At 38.3% G+C, this 26,758-nt stretch overlaps 1 protein-coding gene across 7 annotated transcripts in view; it reads left to right on the top strand.

Moving 5' to 3' along the window:
• Positions 1-26,758, top strand: part of LOC117426827 (ras-associated and pleckstrin homology domains-containing protein 1-like) — a 100,974-nt gene that overhangs the window by 61,512 nt on the left and 12,704 nt on the right. For 4 of the 7 annotated variants that reach the window (XM_034044904.3, XM_059033575.1, XM_034044907.3 and 1 more), the window contains exons 5-12: positions 1,803-1,886; positions 4,559-4,633; positions 9,454-9,531; positions 10,955-11,114; positions 15,542-15,663; positions 16,086-16,151; positions 16,527-16,670; positions 22,220-22,330. In XM_034044904.3, the coding sequence (XP_033900795.3) occupies positions 1,803-1,886; positions 4,559-4,633; positions 9,454-9,531; positions 10,955-11,114; positions 15,542-15,663; positions 16,086-16,151; positions 16,527-16,670; positions 22,220-22,330 (840 nt within the window). The remainder of the gene's footprint in view (positions 1-1,802; positions 1,887-4,558; positions 4,634-9,453; positions 9,532-10,954; positions 11,115-15,541; positions 15,664-16,085; positions 16,152-16,526; positions 16,671-22,219; positions 22,331-26,758) is intronic. The other 3 variants (XM_034044909.3, XM_034044908.3, XM_034044911.3) reach the window with 3 other exon arrangements.

Here is a 26,758-nt window from a genome sequence, read left to right as displayed (position 1 = left end):
AAGTCCAAGACCGACTGCTTTTGTGGGCTGAAGGGCACATATAGTATTGCAGGGTGTGTATTTCTTAGTGTTCAATGTTTTCAACTGTGTTCCTTCATATGGGAGGCAGAGCAGTCAAAATAAGAACTTTTCATTAAACGAGTGAAAGATAGGACATGGTATCCTGCACCACTTCAGCTAAGCCTTTGTTTTTGTAAGCAGTCCCTCAAGTGCTTGTTTTACAGCTGAGAGAGGACGTGCCACTTTTTGTTTATGGCTTTTACACAATGACTGTTAATCCCATTGAAGATCACAGTACATTGTAAAACCGCTCCATTTACAAATAGCGGTGGAACAGCAACATGATCCTTATGACTACAGTACATTTAATTACTGGATTGTCATACAACTAATACAAAGTTAATGCAATAGATTTCAAGCATTCAATTTCAATAAAGAAATAACAATTGTTCATTGTTAGTTCTGTTGAAGCCTGGGGAAAATGAAGCCACGTGGCAAGTCTTCAGAAATGTCGATTATTATAACCATGTGAGGCCTTCAGCTGGTTCCACTTTGTCTCCGCTATCCCGTTTGAGAAATAGTAATGGGACACTCAACAAGTAGTGGATTCCTGCCACTAACACCCCCACTTGGCAGGAGACAATTGTTAATCACTCATCTTTAATATGTGGGTTAAGGGGTAATGTATTCACCTGTGGGTTATTTTTCATTCTGTAATGCTCCCCACTGTGCATGTTAACACAGCATGCATCGGCACTGGTCACTGTATCAGTTATTCAGGTCAGTTCACTTTTAAAATATACTGTAACCAGGAGCGGATCCAGACTTTCATGAAGGGGGTGGTCAAGACTGTCATGAAGGGGGGGGATACCTGATACGAAACATACCGTTAAAGTAAACAATACTTTTTAACGACCCCCCAGGAACCCCCCCAACCCGGATCCGCCCTTAAGTTTGCATGCGATTTTTAAAAAGCATGGATTTTTTGGTGTGTGTTTTTTTTGTTTTTTGGGGGTTTTTTGCATGTTTTACACTGTAAAATAAACCCATATACTTTCTCTACATTGGGGTAGTGATGGTTTCCCTGTTCCCTACACTGGGCTTGAATTTAATGCTCATTATGGTTCAATGTTGCCATTCCCGTTCTCCTAGTGTTTGAATAATGCACAGCAATCAGTTTGCTCCATGTTTTAAATCAAGCGTCTTAAGAAAGTTAATCGCCTGAAAGGAATTCGTAGCTGATTGCTGCTCTCCAAAAGCAATTGAGATGAGTGCTGTGGGGTTTTTTTTGAGTTGTTGTTGTTGTTGTTGTTTGTTTTTGTTTTTTGTTTTTTTTGGTTGTTTTTTTGCAAATGAAGCAATTTCTATTCAGAGATATGTGATGAAAGTGCCAGTAAACAGATGTACACAAATGCTGAGCGTCAAAAGCAGCCCTTGTGGCTCTTAAATAGATTTCCGTGAATATCCCCAGACCCCAGCTACTGAGAGAGAGAGTGGAGACTTACGGACAGTACATTGTATTTTCAGAACCGTTGCTCGTAGTGAGCTGAATGCAAATGGTTGTTGATTAAAGAAACCAGTTACCTGGCAATTTTCCACAACAACCGGTAAAACCAGTTGCTATGAATTTGTGTAGTGGATTAGCCACTGATGGTAACCATTTGCCCCCATCCAGCCCAGATGACAATCTAAATTCAAGCCCTGGAAAGACACATCTTGCCTTGCCTCCTCTGCATGATTTTAAATGGTTTCTGTTTGCCCCTTCCTCTCTCCTTGTGGTGTCTATCCCTCCACCTGCCCAGCATGCTCCACTGCGGCGGCCCAGTAAGCAGACAAAGCATCACCTCGACTTCACAGAAGAGGAAGTGGAAGTCGACCTGAGCACTGTAAGTGTGTGGGGGTTTGCTTTGTGTCTGCTGCTTTTATCTTCTTGTCTTAAACTAACCCAGCATGTAGAAGTAGAGTATCCTCCCGGAAATGATGTAAGTGTGACTGCAAATGCAACCAGTTTCTTGTCCTTCTCTTCCTACAGTACTGCCAGCATGTTTTTCATGGATCCATTCAGGGCTTCATGTACAGTATTCAAAAGGAGCTTCCTCCCCAGCTGCTAATGATACACACTGTGATGTACTTCTCGCTGCCAATTAAAACTGAAGAAAAAGCATACAGCGTGCTACAGCTGTGTGCTTCACTGAGAATGGATAATACAGTAGATTACTAATAACAGATTATTTTTTGGTAACACTTTTAAGGATATGTTGTAAACAGTAAGTAATGTATCTTTTTAAAGTTATAAAGTTTAAAAATATTAGATATATTTGTTAACAGGTTTAAGCAGTGTAGTGGTAATAGTGTAGGAAAGTCTTTAAAATGACACGAAGCTATACGCTGATCATGTGTCATTTAAATGTAATTGTAATAAACTGTTATTCCTTGTTTATAGTCATGAAAAGCTTTAATAGCACATTAAACACATGTTTTATTAAAATAATAAAACAAATTAATTAAATGCAAATATTTTTGTAATGAGCCTAAGCTGTTGAGCAGTTGGTGTTTGACTTACAGGAACATTCAGTGATTAATAAAACTCCATAGTATTAAAACCTACATACTGAGACGTATCATTTTATAACATGCAGAATATCTTTTGCAGTGTACACATTTTGTATGCTTGTTCTCCTTTGTGCTGCCTGTGGCACATGTCTGGTAACTTTTGAATAACTGAGTGTTGCTCAGGCCTGTCTTTCACCTAGGCAACTCTTTGAAATCCAAGATAGATTTGTATTACTTTGTCAACTGTGGATGTCGGGATTGAGGTGCTCAGGATAATATATGAGAGTTCTGTATTGGCATTAAAATGGACAAATTACACCACACCTCACTTCATAATTCTGCCAACAGATAAGAGTAGCAAAGTAAGAACTATGAAACTACAACCCCAAAAATGCAAGTTCAAGAAGTGTTTCAGTTCCGCCTGGAAGTTGGTTGGGTGCAGGGAAACGAGTTCACACTAAAATGTGTTTGTGGTTCTTCGCATAATTTAAATAGGCCAACATATACAGTAGATTCTATGTTCATGTATAGTGTTTGAAAGTGTTTGATTCTGTATGAAAAACCTGTACCAGAATATTATATCTCAGAACTTTCACAATGCATTGATCAAATAGCTGCTGCTAAATAATGATAAACTTGAAATTACCTAAAATATCCCTTACTTTGTGAACTAAATAATCCGAGGTCCATAATCACAGACAGATACTTAATTGTTAGCGTTTTTACTTACTACCATAGATAAATCTTCAATATCCAGACTAGAATGATAGAATCCTAATTCAAATAAAATAATTGGTACAGTTGACACATGTTTCAACAAGAAGACACCTTTAATTTGTTTTATTGAAATAAAAGCCTTCCCTTGTATGGGGCTCTATACAGCAGGGCTTTTTTATGCTGTCTTTTTTGTATTGTCAAAATTTCAGGTTGATTCACAGGTTGTCAGACATGCTAGAAGTACAAAAAATGAATTAGAATGATATGCTGAAACTGAAATGCAAAATGGTATTGATGACAGAGCAGAACAAAATTTAAAAAGCTGCATTCAGTGTTTACTGTGTGTTCCCTTTCCAGATTATCATCACATTGAGGTATCTCTGGTTTTTCTGTATCATCAGAGCTTGTATTAATATTTAACACTTCTCTCTTTGACCTACAGTGCCGTCTTCTCCTTTGGGTGTAGGCTTTTATTAATAATAATGGAACTCTTCCGGTAATAACTGGGACTCCTGGTTTCGTGGCTGCTCTTAACCGAGCCCTTTTTAAAAACCCATCGCTTCACAGCTGGGTATCATTGAGACACAAACCTTTCTGACCTGAGAAAGTACCCTCCAGTTACTTCCTAAATCTCATGGGGAAATACAAACAGGAATCTGTTTAAATGACCTCAGTGCTTTGGGAGCAGCAGCGATCCTATAAACAGAACATCTTGTGTTTCTGCTTACAGAATATTTAAGTACGGTTAGTCCCAATCCAAAAGCATTGGGCTTTGCATCCATTTTGCTTATTGGCATTCCTGATTTATACAGGGTGTCCCTTAAGGCATCATAGACAAAATCATGCATGTACTGTATTATGCCGATTTAGAATGTCACACCCTGTTGACTACCAGCACCACACATCCTGATCTGATGTTCCTCTTTGCTTAAAGACATTTCACACTTAAAAATATTAACAAGTATGCCTATAATGCCTCACTTGTAGGATGCTCTGTAGAATGGATGATAGTTTGAATTATGATCATTTATTTTATGTTTCACACCCTAAAAAAATGTTTAAAGGGTTTGAAAATACATTACAAAACTAATAATGAAATAATAAATAATAAAATAAAACTAATGCAAGAGATTTATTGGATGGCTGCTCCGGGGTTCCTTTTTCTGCAAAGAATTGATGATCATGATCACTACTTCGGTAGCTTTAAATCTATGCTTGCACACTTTTAAAAAAACAAAATCATTGCACTGATGTTTCTTGTCTTTTATTCCCTATTTTCTGCACCAAGCACTCCTATCTGGACAGGGAAACCTCCCAGATTCTGAAAAACATTGCAGGGAAGCCTTCTCATTTGCTGACCAAGGTGACTCCTCCTCTTCCACCTGCATGTGATCATGCCCTGTAGGTAGAAAGCATAACCCGCACCACTCCCCCAGTCAGACCCTTTTTCATGATGCCATGACCGTACTGTAGTCAACAGCACTTGAACCAGTGTTGGGTGTGTCTCCTTGTTCCAGAGGGGCACCATGTTGGCACATAAGTTTTAAATCAGTTTAAACTTAAGTCTAGGGGAAAATGAACTCCACTCAACACAGCAGACCAGTTAATTGTTTAAACCACAAGGAGAGCTTTGTCTTATGGAAAATAATTCCTCGCCCTCCTGATCATTTCAAGGCAGCTTTAAACATGAGAGAACTTGTGATGAATAAGAGTGCTGGATTATGTTTGTAATATAAACCTGTCTACTTCAGGCTCGAGATCCACTGCACTCCTTACATACTGTACTGTATGTGACTTGAGCTAAACTCTTGCCCCATGCTATCCTTGCTAAAAAGGATAGATTATTGAAGGCAACCAGTGAAAATTAAAGCCTCAGTGCTGAAACTTTCTTTACTGTTTTTATTTCAGTGGTAAAATGTCCTTTTCTCTTCTGAGGAAAGTTGTTCATGATGGTTTTACATGGTCTCTTTTTAAACATGTACCCTAAATTTGTATAACTGCATGAAAAAGGGGCCTTTCTTTGCCTTCTCTCCCCCCCTCATCTATCTATTTACCTAATTGCTTCTGCCTTTCCCCAAATCCTTTGCCACATGCATGTCTCCAATGACAAAAGCAAAAAAATCACTTCCAACTACTAAGTGTCTCTGCTAGAAATGATGCCAGCTGTGTGTGTGTTAGCTTCTCTCCCTCTCCCCCTCCCCTTTGTTAAAAGAAGAGTGCTGTGAAAAAGAAATGAGTCAAGCTTGTTTTTGCATTTTAATTATGTATTTGTACTTTGCTCAATGTGTGTGTGTGTTCCTGGGTTGTCATACAGAACTCCTGCATGACAGCATGCAAATGCATGCAATATATTCTGTACATTTTGAAAGATTTTTTTTTTTTCTTTTATTGGTGACCTAATGGAAGCGCTGGTACAGTAGTGCAACCAAGTAAGGTGGTATTCGAAGCAATTTCCATTTACCAGCAGTGTTTCAGACAAAACCTCTTCACAGATAAGTGGCACACCCGGTTTTGCCAAGTACTCTCTTTGCCTTGGCAGGGGGCATAAAAAGGGGCACCTTTTAGAGATGGCTGTGAAATAGACTTGAAGAATTTCCAAGGGAGGGGAAACGACAAAGAAAGGGAATGAATGTGCCCTGTGACAAAGAGGGGCAGGGTCAAGAGACTCCAGTGCAATTAATAACAACAACATGTTAATGTTAAACACAGTACACAGCGTCTGGTAGTGGGCACTGAAAGGGAGACATTGTTGCATTAAAGTTGTATTTTGTCGGCTCAGATGGCACGAGTAATGGTACAATACAGAGGGGAGAGGCTTTAAGCCTATTGGAACAGGCACAAGAAGAGATTAGCCCATTATACTGATTAAAGAATTCAACTATATTGTGTCTATTTTATTGTTAAGCATGTTTGGATAAAGTGTGTTTCTATACAGTAGGTTATCTGATTTAACATGTTTATGCTTGCACAGATGTAAACTCAGATTTATTCAGTTGAGTTGCTTTCTTAATATAGAAATGGGGCTTTATCATCTGAGGATTTAAGTAAGAGGAACTTTTAATCCAGTAGCTTTTCAAGAAAACATTTTGCACAATTTGGAAGTACTTCTATACTAGATTGAACATTTACTTGGGCATGTGTTTCTAAAACAAATGTCATGTGTGGAAAAGACATAGAGGCTGTGTGGTCCAGTGGTTAAAGAAAAGGGCTTGTGACCAGGAGGTCCCCGGTTCAAATCCCACCTCAGCCACTGACTCATTGTGTGACCCTGAGCAAGTCATTTAACCTCCTTGTGCTCTGTCTTTCGGGTGAGATGTAATTGTAAGTGACTCTGCAGCTGATGCATAGTTCACACACCCTAGTCTCTGTAAGTCGCCTTGGATAAAGGCGTCTGCTAAATAAACAAATAATTAATAATAATAAAAGAGAATCAGCTTTCTTTCTGAAAACCCTACACAGCAGTTTGAAGAGGGGAACCCAACAGCTGTGTCCAGCCATATTCAAATGTTTTTTTGTTGTTATTTTTAATCTATTTTAATCGAATATTTGATTTGATTGGGTCTGTGAATAGTAGCCAGTGGTACATGCTTACTGAACCACACTAACCCTCTTTCACTTTCCCTCTGCTGATCTCACTCGGCTCCGGAGAATCCTCACTTCCCATCCATTCTCACGTCAGACTGCAGAGCCTGACGGCTAAAACAATTCCCAGCATGCCTTAGGGGTCCTGCACCTGCCCAGTGTGATATTATCTGCCTCGCATGTGATGCCTCAACAGAATTGGGGTTTCCATCAATAATTCACAAACTAGAGCAAGACTATAAAGTGGGGATTAACTATAAAGTGGGGATTAATACTTTGTCCTAATTTAGCTGTATACATGCTAACTATCTTATTTACACTGTGTAAGGACCAACGCACCCTCTCAAACCATTTTAATATCACTTCAGTGGGACTGGGCATATATTGCTGACCATAGTTATCAGCGGTTCGCTAGCAATCTAGCAAAATAAGCATTTATGGCTACCAGGAACACAAAATAAATGTGTGTCTAACAAAAATTGTAGTACTGTATAGGCTAAGTACTGCACAATTACAATAATACTAATAGTAAATAGTTTTTAAAAATGTTGTACATGTGCATCATGCTTCTGTGTTAAACACTGAAAATCTGTTCTGTATACACCTGTATTGCATTTAAAGTACAGGGCGACATATAACAATACAGAACTGTACCTTCGCTTTACACTTGTTACATGTTACTGATTTCCTAAAAACATTTGCATAGAGATTTTGCATGAAAAGCAAAGAAAGTAAAGATACCTTCCACTTTGAAGTTTAACCTTGGAAGGCTAGATTCTAATATTTTCTTCTGAGACATCACTCAACATTTTAGTAAATCCTTTTCTTTTCTAAATCCACATTTAGACGCTAACCTGTTTGAAAACTGAAAGATGCTTTGCATATTCTCCACACATTTAATTTCATTTTTTTTAAACGGGTGATTATAATGAAGATTATGTAGAATAACAGTACACATATAAAGTGTAAAAGAAAGTGATGAACATAAATTAAAATATAAAGTCAATCATTTTTAAAACGGTTGCATTTGGAAATGCATTCAGATATAAAAAGGATTAACAAGCTTGATTTTGTACAGAGAATGTGGATTAATAGGATCCCTCATTCTATGTTGGGCATATTACAGTACATACAGTATGCTAAATATTAAACCTCTTCAGTGACATTTAGAAGCTCAAATCCTAGTTAGTGGCTAGAGAGATTTCTTTAAATATACACTACTGATATGCGTGGTATTTAATCTCAGCATTGCTACAGTATCATTAACACTTGAAAGGGATTGGGCCTATATTATAGTTCTAATTTCTAGATGCTAAGGCTAAAACACCATAGCATCAATGTTTTTATATATATATATATATATATATATATATATATATATATATATATATATATATATAAAAGCTTGTAGCTTAATAACTTAAAGCCCACTGCTAAAAGCTGCATGTCCATTTACACACAGCTGGCAGTGAAAGCTTCTGCTCTCTGCCTGATTGGGTTCAATGATAGTTTCCAGTCCCCATCAACACGCAATCCGCCTGCACGCCTTTGTTTAAGGGGATTACGCATTCTGAATCATAGCCTGAGCTGCACAGCTGTTACTGTTACTGAGGCAACTCTTAGTATGCAGCGATTCGGCATCAGGACAGAAGGCAAGCCAGTTCCTATTACAAGGGCTATTAAAAAGGTATTGTACCCCTGTTGTAAATCCTGGGTCCTTGGACTTTTAAGTTTTGAGCTGCTGCTCTATTTTTATTTTTTAAATCTATTTCAGGAACAGCTGTCATTTGCCTGCAGGAATATTGTTACATTTAAAGAAGAAACTACACAGACAGAGAGTGGTGTGCTGCAACCAGTTGTCTGTCACCTGTAGGGAATTTACATGGCACACAAACAAGTCTCTGGTGCAACATCTGTTTGAGAAGTCTACCTGACAGTTGGCTTCCGTTTTGCAAAAGTTCATTCTGTCTGCTGAATCACAGAAAAGGGTGAACCAGTTGGGGTTGTGTGCTACTGCAAATGGTTTTCCACTGTATCACAGAGCAGGCTGGTGGGATAAGGTCTTGGAAAGCAGCTTTTTTTTAATTGAATGAAGGCGGTCAAACAAAGTCAAGGGGTGAACCTGTAACACTGCCATCTCTAATAGGACATTGTTTGAAATGTTGCCGCTATAGCGGGGTATATTCTTGTAGACTCCAGTCTCGGACACTGAATTTTTCTGTGTGAAGGACAAGGAAACACTGCCTGGTAAAAGGGGGAACATATTTCTTTCAAAAACACACAATGGCAGCTTGCTGCCAGAGTCAGGTAAGTGTAATGCTGTGTTAGACATATAGGTAAGGCTGATTAGAAATGGGCACTCCGTTTATTCTGAATGGCATCTGCCATTATGTCCTATTAGAATAGCTACATTTAACATTGTGAGCGGCATTTTTACCCGACATGAATCTGTAAGAAGAAACAGCAGTGGTTGCTGATGAAAGTGGCTCCCTTCTGAGTTCCCTCTGCTGCCAGGTAAGACCCCAGGTCTCTGGCAGGGGGATGAGGATGCTGTAACTTGTATCTCATTGTGTTTTAAACCTCTACATTGTGCGTCTGTAGGAGGAGCAGGCTGCCAAGCTGAAAGCAGAGAAGATCAGAGTAGCTCTGGAGAAGATCAAGGAAGCACAAGTAAAAAAGGTGAACAGGTGCAGCTTAGCTGTCGAAGTTTTGATGCTGTTCCACTAAGAACTTTATTTAATTTGCATGCCCACGTATTTATTCATACATGCATGCATACATACATTGTAATTTCTTAGTAAAGTGCAGGCAAACGTGCATTCTGACCTCTTGTGGGGTGGATATAAGCTTGTATAGGACTGAAATTTAATTAATATATTTAACTGAGTAAAACCATCAATAACACTGATCCAGAATTACAAAAAAATATACAGTGCATTCCTATGTACCATATGCATACTATTTTACAGCATCTGTACAGCTTGACAGGTAAGCACAGTGAAATGAGAAATATCAGCATGAAAGCCCCAAACTTTCAAGACCATGTATGATTCTTTACTTCATTTAATCTTACTGGACATCAGTGCACCTGCTGCAGCTATGGTGACTTGTCAGACTTGACAGAATATTTATGTATTTGGAGGGTATTTTTTATTCATTGAAATAGTCTGAGGTTGTATACGGTAGTACCTTGTCAGTCAGTGTGCTTTATTCAGATCTGAGCCTTTTACTGTACTCTGCCTTAGTCTGGTGACTTTTGCTGCTTCAGCCTAAAGGCTGTCTGTGCCAGTGTGTCCTGTCCATCTGGGTGAGAATTTTCATTTCCAGGGCAGTTCAAAAAATGTAAACACTTACTGCTGCATTGATTCAAATCAAACTTTTGATCCCATCCCAGCAGTTCTGCTGTGGAGAACTGGCCAGTAATCGGCTTATTAAATGGAGCTGTTCAATACAGTGGTATATTTTACCAGCTGTGAAAGCCAGGCTCATATTTAACTCTAATCCTTGTTAAAGTGATGGGTTACAGAGAATGAAACAATCTGAACTGTTTCGCCATAAATAGGACCAAAAGAAATGAACACAAACTCCTAATTCCATTGGAAAATGTTTCCCTACTCCTCCCCCCCCCCCCCCCCCCAGACTGACGGAGATCACTTTCATTAACTTCAGCTCCTTTTTAGAAAACTGCAAACCTCCCAGTTTTGGACTAGCTATAAGATAGTGATCAGCTCATAGGGGAAACTGTGAACAATGTCAGGCCATCATCCTCCCTATCTCTGCAGACCAGGGCTATCCATAAGATGACTTGAGCCACTCTGAACAACTCATTAAACTCCCAAATTCATTTTGTTTTAGTTGAAATAACCCATTTAAGATTAATGGGTTTGAAAAGAATAGTTGTATTGGTAGAAGGTACAGTCAAAATGCATCTTTAGCTAAACAAATACTGAACAGTGTCTTGGTTTAATGTCAGTAACACTAGTGATTTTTCTGGCTCTTTGAGAGCCCACTGGTTGTTGGCATGGCCAAAAAGCACTACTTTAGTTCATTGTGTTTTCTAAAGCAAGCTAAGCATCTGCTTTGTTTACCTCACTTGCTGCAGCTGGTGATCCGAGTGCACATGTCTGATGACAGCTCCAAAACCATGATGGTGGACGAGAGACAGACAGTCAGGCAGGTCCTGGACAGCCTCTTGGATAAGTCCCACTGTGGATACAGTCCTGACTGGTCACTGGTAGAGACCATTTCTGAACTGCAAATGGGTGAGTAACACCTTGTATTTAAGGATAGAAGATACAGTTACCACTGGTGTATGGTACACCATGATTGAAAAGTAATTTCGCCTCTTTGCTTTGTAAACTGTAGAAGAGGTCTGTGCCTGTGAAAATGCTGAAATGTCTTTTGTTTTTACAGTTATATCTACCAGTAAAACCCTCATGAACACAATTGGTGGCCGTTTTGGGCAGTTAACACACTTGCTGTATAGGCTTCATCTACAGCACCCTCTAGGAGTGGAGGTGGTAGTCCTAAAATCTTAATGCTCATCCTTTGGTCCCTTGACATTCCTAGTTTCATTGCACTACAATGAACAGTACTTCCACAACAGCAGTGTGAGGTGGCCAAGCAGTTTAGTAAATCCCTTGCTTTAACTTAGTGTATGTTCTCAGGACTGTGCTAGTTGTTCCACCTTTATTGCTTTCTTTTGAAAAGCCCTGGAGCCTATAAAACACAATGCAATTGGCCCCAGACACTTTGAATTACAGGAAATAGGCCTAGTCCAGGATGGTGTAAGGGTTAAAGAAATAGATCTGTTTTGTTGAGGTTTGACAACCAATCCAGCCTCCCTAGATAATGATGGGCACAGTGCTTAGTACCATCTGCTGCTCTGTTGTAGAAGTAGGTGCAAGAGAATTGGCAGGCTTGCTTGTACAGCATGTTTTTAATAATTTTTATGTTGTAGGCAGTTTTCAATTAAAGCCAGTTTAGTTGAGTGCCTTTCAGATTCGTTGCCTGCTGTGTCCTCAGGCTCCATGGAACACTGAACCTAGGTTCCAGAGCTTGGAATCCATAAATTAGATTTAGTATGTTAGAATTAAAGACATACAGTATGGTATTGGAATTACAGAACCTTGGTCAATATGACAAGTAAGGTACTGTACCATGTGACACTGAACCTCCCATTGACTCATTATACAGTATGGTAGTGTGTGATTCTTCAATCAGAGCAAAATAAATTTCCCCAACCACATGCATGTGGGAGGATAAGGGGACAAGCAAACATTCCTAACTATCTGAATAGATTGGACTCTAGTTGGACCATGGACCTTGGTACATCAGCCAGTCCAAATCATACTGTACTCTTGAGAGGGCATTACACTTTTAACTGTTATGTTTGGAAATGTAGTTATAACCCTGGAGAATTCTACATACCTGTCAAGCTTCATAAATCCCTCAGATATGTTACCAGGAAACTGTTATTTTCAAATTTTGGACCCCAGTTCATTGACCTCAGACTGGCCGGTAGTCGTCGTCTCATTGGATAGCAACCAGAAAGGAAACTAACTGTGTGCTTGTGCTGAAGTGAATAGAAATATAGAAATCGGTCCTATTCACTCATGCACAAGGCCTAACCTACATTTTCAGGACAAGCAATGAAAAGGCTTTTTCAGGACTCTGTGTTCAAGGCCATTCCCCCTAGATGGGCCGAGCAGCTGTCAAAGCGTGAACATTTCAGGACGCGGACCTGATACATTTTAGCACTTAAATTCTGTAATGTTAACTTCCCTGGGCTAGGATCATTTGTGCATATTTTATTAGATGTAGCATAAAATTGTAGTTACAGCATACAGGACATAAACACATACGATACACACACATACTTTGTGTTTTGATTTTTTCAATTTTCTGTACCAATATGAAATGTACTGCTTTTGGCCTTTGAACCACTTCTGAGAGCAGAACAAATTTGGAATAAACTCCAACCCTGCAGTTCAAATAAAAAATAAATTAAAATAAATCGTGCGTGTCAGTATCAGGTGAAGGCCCCATTAGTGAGATTTTTCCTCATGATTTTATTTCAAAGGTATGCAACAATGAGACACTATTTTCTCTTTAAATCTGGCTTCTCCAGCTGTCCAGTATAAATGTGATGTGTTCTGCAATGGAACCACATTGTAATTATCAAAGCTCCTTCCATTCATGACATCACTTGATTTATGGTGCCAGTCTGTCTTCCTTTTTTTTTTTTTTGGTTACTAGAAGATAATTGGGATTTTAGTAAGTACTGTACCTGTAATTATTATTATTATTATTATTATTATTATTATTATTATTATTATTATTAAACCTCTATGTCTGCTAACATTGATTTTGCACAGTTCACAAATCCAGTGTATCTATAGCTTGCTTACCCACTGTTGTGCTAACCAGTACAGCATGCTAACACGATGTTGAAACAAATCCAACTAGGAACCAAGCAGCGCAGGTTAGTGCCGCAGCTGGGGAGCAATGTGAAGCCGGCGCGTACCTGTGACACTTCCTGGCAGGCAGTAAAGAGTGTATGGCTTTTAAACCCAATTAATTGGAGCATGTGAAGAACAAAACAAAAGCAAACAATGAAGTAAATACTTGGAAATAATACTTTTGATATGAAAAAAATTCAAAATCACGTCTGGGTGGTTTTACTACACTGAACATGCAGTTTGGCTGGGGAAGAATCTTTACTGAGGCATTAGAGAATGTAAGATCAGGGGACTGCTAGGGTGCAATGGTTTCTACTTATATAAAACAACGATAGGGTGAAACGCCAGATGGAAATATGCCATCTCCTGTAAACCAACACCTTGCAACACTGATTAGCGTGACTGTAGAGTATGCATTTACAATGTATCATCTGGAGTGTTTGATGTGTAGCAGCAATGTCTGAAAAGTGAATCGTGTCTATTGCAAAATAATATCTATAGACATATCTGATTACCAGAACAAAAATATACAGTGGGAGTATAATCCAAGTATCTCCCACTATTCTGTATCTCCTAACAGCACTGTTTTAGTGTTAACATGTCACAGTATGGAGTTCACTGCATTAAACACTCCTACAGGGGGCTGGATCCCAGTCATGTGTGTTCCATACAGTGTATATCATTGTCCTTCATTTTAGCTCTTCATATTGGATTCCTTTGATCAGGATATGCAATTCTCACTTTGTACTTGCACTTGAGATGTCCAGAAGTCTTTTATTCCACTGTAGATATGGCAGCAATGTGGTCTGTATATTGACTTTGCCAGCTAAATGCCCTATATGCTTCACTGCTTCAATGTCTTGTGCTTTTGTGCTTGTTCTGGTCTGTGGATGAGAGAACAGTATTGTTTTAATCAGGTTTTTTCTCATTAGAGGGAAATCCAGTCCCCTGATCCCCTTGCTAAATTTAATTTGTGGTATGTCTAATCCATGATGAAAAACACCAGATTTTTAATTGTCTGGTTTCATGAGTCATAGCAGCCATTTGTATTGCTTGGACATACGGTGGATTTGTGTTTTTCTGTTGGTCATTTTGATATGAAACTTGTGAAGGAGAGAGAAACATTTTATAAACTGACAATTTTATTTATTTTTTAATAAAATTTGCCATGTGGCTTGTAAATACTATTAGCAGAGAGAAAATAAAAAATGCATAGCCCCCCATGCATAGCTCCTGGCTTTTGTGAATAGAGGTGTCTATTTGTGTCCAGTTGTGACAGTGCCTGTAATCTGGGCCAATGTTATAACACTTATGTGCAGTCAAATTTTACATTTTTTTCTTGCTCAAGAGGAAATTTATTATTTGCTTTTAGTTTTGTAAAATTAACAGGTCTGTTTATCCTCAAAGTAGGGTTTAAAGACCAGAGAATACACTTTACAATGTGCCCCCTTGTATGTTAATCTGAATCTAAATGAGAAACATGTTAAAGCTATGACTGTACCAGCAATATACTACTACAACTACTACTAGTATATATTATATAGTGTAACAACCACAATTATTTAAAAATGACCTTGCTGTAATTAATATAAGGCAAAAATAATAAGTGACCTTTTGGAGAAAGTGCTTCCCCCCCCCCCCCAACGATTTCAATGTTTGCCTTATAATCAATGTTTGTGGTATTTTTCCTCTGTTGGGAAAGGTGACATTTTGTCTCTATTAGTGTAGCTCTGTTTCTATTAGCTGACACTGGCTTTTTATAGTACTGTGTAAATCATTCGAATAAACCTGCATCTGAGTAGTTTAGCTGTCCTTCTAGTCAATTAGATATATAATTTATAAGCACTTAACGTTGCAGCACAACGAAATGTACATTTACATGCCTTAAACTTTTTTTGGGAAACAGTTACATTTATAATTTCCAAGCACTTCAGCTCTGTTCACTATCTTGTTAGCGATGCACACTATCAGTAAACCAGCTTCAGGAGTAATGGTGAGGACCATAAGATAGTTTGCAATTAACACGTGTGTAAAAACGTGAACAGACAGATGCTGGATGCTTGCAAATGTTCATGAAAACCAACATCTCTGACAGTGCATGCAAGTTTCTTTTCTATGTTAAGGCTCTAAATGGTGGCTTAGCTCTGCCACCATTTAGATCAATTGAATATACAGTAATGTGTGTTCATTGGCATGTACCTAATGTTGTGAGTGTCTTAAATTCTCAGAGAGGATCTTTGAAGATCATGAGAACCTGGTGGAGAATCTGGTAAACTGGACGAGAGACAGCCAGAACAAACTCATGTTCATCGAACGCATTGAGAAATACGCCTTGTTCAAGAACCCACAGGTGAACAGGGCCCTTCTCCAGGGCTGCACATGTTCAGGGAATGCTTTAGGTCATGTACATCTCCTAATGCAGTAAAGGGTCATTAACACACATCTGAAAGGAAACAAATTGACTGAAAGAAAATCTGAGTATTAACTTGAACATATCAACTGGGTTATTTATGCAACTTTAAAGGTGTAGAAGCTTAAGTTAATACAACTTAATGTATACATGTGTAAAATAACTGTTCAGTAGTTCCAGGAAGGGAATAAACTAAGGGCTTCTCCAAAATCAGGTTTTTGTCTAATTTAAGGCAGCTGTTAAAGAGCATACCAGCAGCATTTTACCTCTTGCATGCTGCTCACTGTACCACTTAAGAGTTTTTGTGTAGGGGTTGTTCTTGTATGCAGTCATAACGAACCTATTATTTTCTTTAATGGCAGAACTACTTGCTGGGGAAGAAGGAAACATCTGAGATGGCAGACAGAAAGAAGGAAGCCCTGCTGGAGGTGAGAGAATACAGAAATAGCTTAGCTGAAAATCTGCACTTAAAAGTGTGAAACGTCTTGTATCTCGGCAGCAGTTAACAACTGCTACAGTGCACATATATAAAGGCGTGTTAAGTATTTAAGAATTTCAAGTCTTTTTCTCCACCAAATATTAGCTAAACAGATCTCAATCCATGTAGCTCATTATTTGCTATTCGCATAGGGTTATGTTATACATGTTTCCCCATCTAGAAATAAAATGCATTACAGTGTCGTACATCATTGGGGGATACTCACACAGTAGTGGTTAAAGACAAGGAGAACACCAAGCTGCTATGTGTCCTCTGTGTGTCATGGCTGTCCCTCTTTTCACTGAGTTCTGTTTTTTCGTTCTAGGAGTGTTTCTGTGGAAGCTCAGTTACAGTCCCAGAGATCGAGGGAGTCTTGTGGCTTAAGGACGATGGGAAAAAGTCCTGGAAGAAACGCTACTTCCTGCTTCGAGCCTCTGGAATCTATTATGTCCCCAAGGGCAAAGCGAAGGTGAGTCCGCAGCTGAACCAAAGCTGCATTGTAAGAGGTCTCCAAACTAGAACACAAGCAGTTTATGAAAGCCAGACTTACACTGTCCAGGGGATGGTCCATACAGGTCTAGGAAAAGTTACTCATAACTGCAGACCACTTTTGCAATCTAGGAAAAATAATGCCACTCAACACACAGGTAACGAGTTAACCAGTCTAGAATATGCAACACTGCTATTAATTTAGTTATCTTTTGGGTTTTTTTCTGTATCGTTGCTCAGTGTTGAAAAGTTAGATTATCTAACTTGTTGCCTGTTTGAAACCGTTGCCTTTACTGTATAATGCATCAATTCTAACATGCTGTAGATTTAAACCATATCAGTATTGTGACCAAAGGAACGGGTACCATCTTGTTTAGCGTTACAGTAGTCAAGGCTTGGTATTTTAAACTAGGGGACCCCATCAGCTTGTCTGTTCTGTTCAATGTAGCTTCTGTCCGTCTCAAGTTAGAAAGAAGTGCCCACTTTGCTGTTTCTGGACAGTGAATTGGATAAGTTTTTTCAGTCACTGCATATCTAGGGTTTTAGTTTTTCCCTTTTAGTATTGGATTACTGATGTCTCATAATTTTTTTTTTTTATTTGTATTTATTTATTTTTTTGCCCCATTAACATCAAGGCGGTTAATGTGTATTTCAGGTATATGGTTTTAATTTTATATATATATATATATATATATATATATATATATATATATATATATATATATATATATATATATATATATATATAATATATATATATATATATATATATATATATATATATATATATATATATAATTTTACACTGTAAGCTAACGCTTTACTATTACAGAGGGGAAGTAGCGATATATATTTAATTCATTAATACATTTGCAGGCACGGGTAGCCTAGTTAGATTTAGTGTTTTACGTAACATTTTCTTTGTTTTTCGAACTGTCACTGCTTCAGCACGATGAAAAACATGCGTTTATTATTTATATGAAAAGAAAATATGAAGACTAGAGCCAAAAGATTACAAGAGGCCAGTGTTCTTGTCTGAGGTTATGATGTTCACCTCTGTTTCTAGTGCATCAGAGATTTTGAGAAATGGCCATACCAGCTTGCCAGTAGTAAGTCTTCTGTAGTTTGTCACATAACATAAAAGAACTTGACAAAGACAAATTGTTTATCAGACATGCTTTTAGTCCCTCTGTAGAGGTATATCACAGAGCTCCTAAATTTGAAAGACCTGATCTTTCATCGGCCTTGCAGCAGCTTTGACACGCTCTCTTGTATATTGCTTTCTGAGCTCCCTAAGGGACCCTAAAGCAGGCATGTAACGTTGATACTGCAGATCCTGCAAAAGTTTTATGAAAAATAATGTGCAGAGACAGTGGGAGGGAGTTTCAATAGGGGACCCCGTAACGTTGCAGAACTGTAAAACGCTACTAATAAATCTGTTTAGTTATTAGATGTATTTGAAAAGTTCCCCTTGTTTCGATTTCAAGATTGATGCGTCACCGTCGTATGACAATTCCAGACTCAGTGTGCGAGATGCAATAAGGAATGCACAGGATCGTTTTATTCTTCTTAAACGCACGTTAAAATCTGGATCCAGTGTGCAATGGCCATACAGCTTAGATCTGGTATCTGAAATTATTCATAGGACAGTTAAATGCCTTGAAGATATCCTGCAATTTATCAATCTGTTCTCTAGTGCAGGGGTTCTTAAACTTTTGCTGGGACCTCCTATGGAAATTTTTCAGGCTGTGATAACCCCCCCACCCCACCCCACGATGCGATATTATATGAAATTACTGGACATCGGTGGTTCCCGACCTTTGCTGGCACATGAGCAACACAATTACAAGGGGCCCCCGATTTTAATTATGGAGGGGCACTTCAGGGGTTCTGCAGTGTTTTCACCTCTAATAAAATGCCCCACAAAAACAACTGTGTTAATTAAAAATAAGAAATCTGCAATGGCATAATCTGAAGCAAAACTGCATTAAATGAAGTGGGGGGAAAACCACACACACACACACACACACACAATTGTGTACCTTCCTGCAATTTAGCAAATTCTGAAGAGCCTTGAACCCCCTAAATTTAGTATTAACCTGGACAAATTTTTTTTTTTTTAATAAATAGCAATAAAGTATAGAGTCAAATATATAAATAACTTTAAAAAATTACTTTAATACTGACTTAAATGCTAGGTGAGATTTAAGAAGCTGACTGTGACTAGAGAAGTACAAATAATAAGAATGTCAACAATAATTAATGATTTAAAATGACTGTCAATCAATAAACCACAAATGTAATATATTGTGACCAACAACAGAACAGGCCCCAAATTCATTTCTATATGCATCATATCATATGCTACTTGAGTTAAACTGGCAGTAAAGAAAAAAAAGATTTCATACATTTATTTATACATTTTACACAAACCTGATTACTAATTCTAGACTCCAAGTCACTTACCTAAAGTAACATTCATTTCAGAAGACAGTGTTTGACCTAGTGTTCTCGGACCCGTTTACTCAATGAAAAAAATGAAAATAATCCACCAGCCAGTGCATCAAAAAAGTGGATTTTAAGCAAAACAACCACACGTTTACATTAGTTTGGAAAAGACTAGGAAAGAAATGATTGCATTTAATCTACAGGGTTTGTAGTAAACAAATTACTTTCATAGCAAATATGACGGTTCACTTCCACTCATCTTCCCAACAAATGCATTTGTTTCGAAACTTGTCACTCAGACTGCGTGCAGTGTGTGGTGGGCGGGGAGAGGTGACGTTGTTAAGAGTGGTGTGCTTTGTTATAGCTCTAGTTGAGTAAAACAAAACAAAAAAACAGTTAATTAGCTGCCTGTACGGAGGGAAAAAAATAGACAAGAAATATATTTCGAAATTGCCCTAATGAGGACACAATTACCTTACCATTGGCCTCCACCTGTGAACCATTAAAGTTGCTGTCACATTTTCTGGATAAAAACCCCAAAAAAACGCCTCCAATAGCCGGACCAGGAAAGAAAAGCTCGTTTTTTTGTTCGTTTTTTTTTCAAAAGTGTTCATCGGTCAGGCTGTGAATCTGAAGGAAAATGAAGACCAAAGAACATTCTACAATTAGAGATAAAGTAATACAAATGCATAGATTAGGAAAAGGGTACAAAATAATATCCAAGTGTTTGGATATCCCAGTGAGCACAGTTGGATCAATAATCAGGAAGTGGAAGAATGGGCCAAAATCACTCCGACACTGTGTGCAAAGCTGGTACCTACTTACCCCAAAAGACTTAAAGCTGTTATTGCAGCGAAAGGTGGCTCTACCAAATATTAATGTGTGGGGGTTGAATACTTATGCAAGCAAGATATTTCATTTTTTAATTTTTCTTAAAAATATTATCCAACATAAAACCAATGTCACCTTACAATAATTGATTTTGAGTTTCAGTGTTTTAAAATAAAATATCAAAAATATCAAACAGAACGAAATTTCAATGTACCAGGGGTCTGAATACTTTTGCAAGGCACTGTATATATATATATATATATATATATATATATATATATATATATATATATATATATATATATATATATATATATATATATATATATACCCAACAACAGCTGAACAGCACAACACAGGTCAGGAAATTCAACACACAGTGGGGAGAGACAGGGGGGTCACACCAAATGACTTGCACACACTATATGGTAACACATCACACTTACCCAGACAGGACAGGACACTGGTACACACAAGGGGAAACAATAACACAAGGGTTCACGTCCGAAAAGGGGAACAGAACAGTCCACCTGTCCTTCAAAGCCAATAGAAAGTCCAATCGCTCGGTCCCAGCATGCCCCACTCTGGCCATATGCTAATTAGGTCCCTGATTCCTTGTACTGTGAGGTAATGTCATTTATATTGTTTTGTGTGAAGACAGTAATGACTTGTGTAATATAAATAGGGGTTCTGATTTTCGGTTTTAACCGATAAAACCCGATAAAACACCCCTGATACAAAAAAAAAATGAAATTGGTGGATAGCCAATAAACACCAGAAAACACTGGAAAACACTGTGGAAATGGTTAATCAATTCATGTTGACTTTACCCTATTCACATTAATAAATAAAACCTACTACAAAAATAATAATAAATACATTTCCCAGTGCTGCTGGGCAATGTCCCGCCTTCCTGACTTGCATCTATCATTGATACGTTCTCAATACTTTAAACCCGCCCCAACTACTGAGTGACAGCACATTCCTGCATTTCTATTGGAGACTCCACTTGAGAGATTTAAAACGAGATTACAATCAGGATGGAGACTTGAGATAGATACTTGAGCAAGATACAGAGGATTTAAAACAGAATTGTGGCGAAATGTACAAAAATGCCTACACACAAAAACTCCAGAAGAATGTGCCCGTGACCATAGGGATTTTGTTGTGGAAGACAGCAAAGGAAAGAAGGTACAACTTAAGTGTGCAAGTACTTGGTTATTATTATTATTATTTATTATTATTATTATTATTATTATTATTTATTTCTTAGCAGACGCCCTTATCCAGGGCGACTTACAATATCACATTATTTTTACATACAATTACCCATTTATACAGTTGGGGTTTTTTTACTGGAGCAATCTAGGTAAAGTACCTTGCTCAAGGGTACAGCAGCAGTGTCCCCACCAGGGATTGAACCCACGACCCTCTGGTCAAGAGTCCAGAGCCCTAACCACTACTCCACACTGCTGCCCCACAAGCCCTTTTCTTTAACCACCAGACCACACAGAGTGTGTTTAAAAACAGAAATCATGATTATTCTTGTTTACGCTTTCTAACTTGTATAAAAACAACGATGTTGAAAAGGTACATCAATGCTTCACTAAATTTTGCAACAGGTCATTGAGGTTTTAGCTGTTAAACTTATATATTCGACAGGTAGATATAATGCTGTAAAAGGTACTTTTATCTTTAACTCTTGGGAGTCCACTACAGTAAAGTACATCAAAGCCACCTGCTGCCTGTCTCCTGCATTTCTGTAAGTATAATGTCCCCCCTCCCCATGGTACAGAAGCCTGGTCATTTCTCTGGAAATGTGTCGAATTCTATTTCAAGCTTTCTCCTGTCTATACACAGGTGAGGTACAAAGCCTCCCGGATCTGCCTCTTGTTTTCTGAATCGTAAGCCTGGTTGCTGCTTTAGAATAGCAGGCACGTGTTCTCTCGGCTACATGAGGATGATTCCTAAGGGCTCATTCAACTTCTGTGTCCGGGAAAAACTGACAGCATTTTAGCCAAACTTTCAAGCTTCCTATTGGCATGGACCTTTTAGATAATCTGCCAAAAAAAGGGTCCTGGCTAAAATGTTAAAAATATATATATATGAACCGTAATAAAACAATTGTGATTATATTGCAACATCGTAGGATTTCTCATTACCAATATGATCATTATTGTTGCAGTGCTTTTTATTTAACTGATTTATTTTAACAATTTTTCCCCCCTTTTCTTTTCCTATTTCTTCCAGGTCTCGCGGGACCTGGTATGTTTTCTTCAGCTGGACCATGTTAATATTTACTATGGACAGGACTACCGCAACAAGTATAAAGCGCCAAGTGACTACTGCTTAGCTCTGAAGGTACGTTTTCAGACACATGTTAAGGATCTCAGCAGAATGCTAATTTCCTTTTGTGAGACATCACTTACTAATAAAATTGAAAATGTCCTCGGTATTCTGGTAAACTTGTAGTAACTCGAGGCAAGTCGCGGTATACCACGGTTATCGTGCGGTACAGCCTGAAGTGTGAAAGCATTCATTTTCCAGCAGAGTGTGTCAAAGAGCTTTTAGGAATTGAATGGGCTGGATATCGTTGTTTGTTAACATGATTTCTGCTTATTGTGTTTCATACTCCCTTCTCTCTCTTGGGTACTGTATTAACAAACGTACTGTATTGTTAAATTGAATTTGTTGATTTGCAACTTAAACTACAAAAGCAAAAAAAAAAAAAATAATAATCTATACTGGCTTGTATTTTGGCTTTATTGGTGGTTTTGCTTGGATCGCCAATAATTCTACCACCAATCAGAGTGTGGCATACAGTGAGTGATCCCGCCCTCTGACAGACTGGTGTGCAGTTAAAGAAGTGCTGGGCAAGGAAAAGAAGTGTCGGGTGTCAAGTGAATATGAGAATGGCAGTGTGATGAAGCTAATTTGCTTGAAAAAATTAAAAGCAGACATCAATGGATTTAGAAAGTCTGGAATTTATGATGCAATCAGGAACTCTGAGGCAGTGTAAACTGTGCCTGCCACTGTGGTACCTGTACGACTGCTCTTTTTTTTTTTTTTTATAAATTTAGTCGTTGCCAATTATTTTTATTATTTTCTCCCAATTTGGAATCGCCAATTATTTTGTTATGCTCTGCTTACCGCTACCACGCCTGCGCTGACTCGGGAGGGCGAAGACGAACACACACTGTCCTCCGAAGCGTGTGCCGTCAGCCGACTGCTTTTTTTCACACTGCGGACTCACCATGCAGCCACCCAAGAGCTACAGCGTCGGAGGACAACGCAGCTCTCGGGCAACTTACAGGCAAGCCCGCAGGCGCCCGGCCAGACTACAGGGGTTGCTGGTGCGCGGTGAGCAGAGGACCCCCTGTCCGACCTAACCCTCCCTCCCCCCGGGTGATGCTCGGCCAATTGAGCGCCGCCTCCTGGGAGCTCCCATCCTCGGTCGGCAAAATGACTGTTCTTTTTTGTTAAGCAGTTATTTTTTATTTTATTTACAAGGGGTTAATTAAGTCCTGTAACAGCCAAAATAGTTTATTCCAGACTTTGAAAGAAAGTCTGTAACAAAAGCAAATTTGCTTTGGATTGTTTTTGTCGATTCGTTGTAGATACTGCTAGTAAGACACCCACAGTGCAGGTATCACAACGCCCCTAAACAATGTTAAAATAAATTATTTCTGCATCGTATAAAAATAAGGTGATTTTGCTTGCTAGTCTATTAACTAGTTTTACATTTAAAGCATTTTTGTTTTGGCTTTATTGTTAGTTTTCACACATGGCAATACTGTCCTACAATTACTAAATGATACTGTGATCATTCCACTGTGTTATGTTTGTGAACCAAAGCTACGTTTTAAAACTGAGAGTTAGCAAATGCCTATCGTTAGTGTACTGCATCTATTAATCCTTTTCAATTACTGGTATCTTAAAATTAAGGACTATATAACGATAATGCTGTAACTCATTTTTAGAAGGCCGCCTTTGTTAAATATAAAAATACTACACACATTCGGGTCTATTTAGTTGATCAAATGCAATGGGTCATACTGCCATTATTCATATTTCTAATGTTTTTTTAAGGTGCACTACAGTGGCAGAATGCATATCTTGTAGGTAGCCAGTTATTCTGTGTTTAGATTGAAGTCCTCTGTGCAAAGGCAGGCTCTCTGCTTTGCATTTTATGCCGTGTTGTTGATTGCCTAGTTCTATTATTTTTTTCAGTTCTCACTGCACACACGTGATCCCTTGTGGAAAGAGATTCTCTCCACTTGCAATTCATTAGCAGTCGTGTCATGAAGAGAATGGTAATTGACCTAGACATGTGAAAGCACTGAGCCATTCTGAAACTGCCTCAGTGCAATGTTAATAAACACTTCTGCAGCAGCTTGTAATTAGGGCTTGAAACACGCAGATCAAGTACCAGTATCTTTGCATGTACTTTCGAACTTTATTGATTTTTATATCAAGCTATACATCTTCCTGATCTCACTCAACACATTTTGGTTGTAGCAAACAAAATAATTCCTTGAAATGTACCTGTTGTGCACTGCCATTCTGTATATAAGTCTCAAATGTACAGTTCTGAAAGAAACACATGTTATAGTAAATATGTATTTTCATTTTAAAACCTAGAAATATCAAATGTAAACTTCAGGGAGAAACATTTAGAGTAGAAATCTCTGTCATCAAACTTTCATCTTGTCAAAATGTTTGTCATTGATTTTATTATTTTTATTATTATGTAAATGTAACATTATTGAGTGTTTTGAGTGTGCATTTTAAAACATGATATTTGGTAATACACTAGGTTAAATTAATCTGTTTGCAAGCCAAGCTTTTAGATAGTGTTGCACTTCCTAGGTTGTTTCCTGGTAAAATTGTCCCCACCCCTTCAGCTGCTTCTTTCCTGTTATTAACCAAACATCTGCTTCCCCTCTTGACTGACATGCTGTCAACCAGTAAAATGCATTGACCCAGAAGACACTGCTGAAACAACCTAAGAAGTGCAGAGTAAAGCGTGGTAGCAATATAGTACCAGATTATTGTGTTTTAAAATTTAAAACATGTGTTCTGTACCATGTGTTTCTTTTCAAAGCTACACATTTGAGAGTGGACATGCAAGATTTCTGGATTATTTTGTTAGCTACAAACTCGTTAACAAACAATGTAATAAGCCTACACATCTTAGTAGCAGTGTGTGTAGTTGTTGTTGTTTGTTTTTTCTTTTTTTTTATTATTTTTCTTCCACTTGCCAAAAACCCAAATTGTGTATTACAAAAGCAGACGACACAATCTGTGTCGGAACAAAAAAAAAAAAGTTGTTTCCTATTTTATTCCATTGCTTTTGGATTGCATCAGTTCCTGGATTTGTGTTCTGAAAAATGAGGCAACGCTCTGCCTCTTTTGAAGTTTGAATTCTTTAGATCTGCTGATACGAAAAGGAGCATCCACAAGATTTAAAAGAAAGAAAATCTCTGAGGGTTTCGGACCGCTCTGGCTTATTAAAGTGTGCTGTTTGTGTATCCGTTTGACAGGTGGATCTGGAGGATCTAAATTTGTCTGCCGTTTATACTGTCAAAGGGAGTTAGTGAAAACCAACATTGCCTTTAAAAATAATTCAAATGCCACATTAAACAATGGCAGTATTTCGATCTGCAAATGTTTTTGAATAAGTGTGTGCTATAGATGGCAGGTGTTTCTATACGATGTTGCAAATTGAATGTAGTTTTCCGCTGGATCACCAACATGACTTGGTCCAGTGTTGTTCTGGAGGGCACGATTATCTGTTCAGCCCGGGTTGTGTTTGTGGACCCCGGTGAGTTGGGTCTTAAGCACAATATAGCAGAAGCTGTAAGATTGCTACAGTGCTGTATGTGTGCTCTACATCAGAACTAAAAAAGTGCTTTACAAAAAAATTACAGAAAACCTCTACTGTCGTACATCTCCCAGCAAGTCAGTTTCAGCCATGATAATATGACAAGACTTTGATAGCTTGCTAATACAAGTGCTTATCATAGTACAGTCTCAAAATTCTTCCCTGAAGAAAGGTGGTAATGGTTTAAGAATGTTCATATATCCCCCCCCCCCCCCCAATTAAAATGTGTTATATAAAGCTACAGCCTATTGACAGTGTCATGGCAAGTGTTTCTGTTGTATTTTTCTGTCCAATCCCCATACGTCAGTACAATGAAGACAGTGTTTTATATACTGTAGGGATCCCATAATGAGCTCCCTGGCAATCTGTAACTAGCACAGCTGCGTGGTAGGGTTGCCTTTTAGCCTTCATCTATGACAACTGCAACGAAGCAGCAGGCCAAAAAAGTTTGATTGCATTCAATTTGCACAATAGTTTGTTTATTTAGCCCAATAAGGCGGCCAAATCCTGTGGAACACTAATCCAAAACCCTTCTTCAATCTTCAGAAAATCTTCTTTTCCTGCTTCTTGTGTGTGATGGAGCCATCTGCTTGTGCTTAGTGACGTTGACTGGCTCGGATGAGTCATGAAGCATTCACGCACTGAAGTTTAGAAATGGAGGTCAGGCGATGTCGTTTACAGCATGCGAAGAGAAGAAAACTCGAGGCCAAGCAATACATTACAATCAAGTTCAGAAAAATGGAGTTGAGGAAAAGGTTTTTTTGCTGTCGATCTTGGAAACTGTTGCAAATGCACTTTTGATTTGCTAGCTATGACTAACCAGCACAGTATTCTTGATATGAGAATATAAAGTACTTATTACCGTTGTTTCTCTTTGATGAAGTTAGTCTTCTTGCCACACACTA

Source organism: Acipenser ruthenus, chromosome 11 (genome assembly GCF_902713425.1).
Source record: "Acipenser ruthenus chromosome 11, fAciRut3.2 maternal haplotype, whole genome shotgun sequence".
NCBI lineage: Eukaryota > Metazoa > Chordata > Actinopteri > Acipenseriformes > Acipenseridae > Acipenser > Acipenser ruthenus.
The sequence above is the reverse complement of the archived record's forward strand: the minus strand, read 5'-3'. Positions and strand labels throughout refer to the sequence as shown.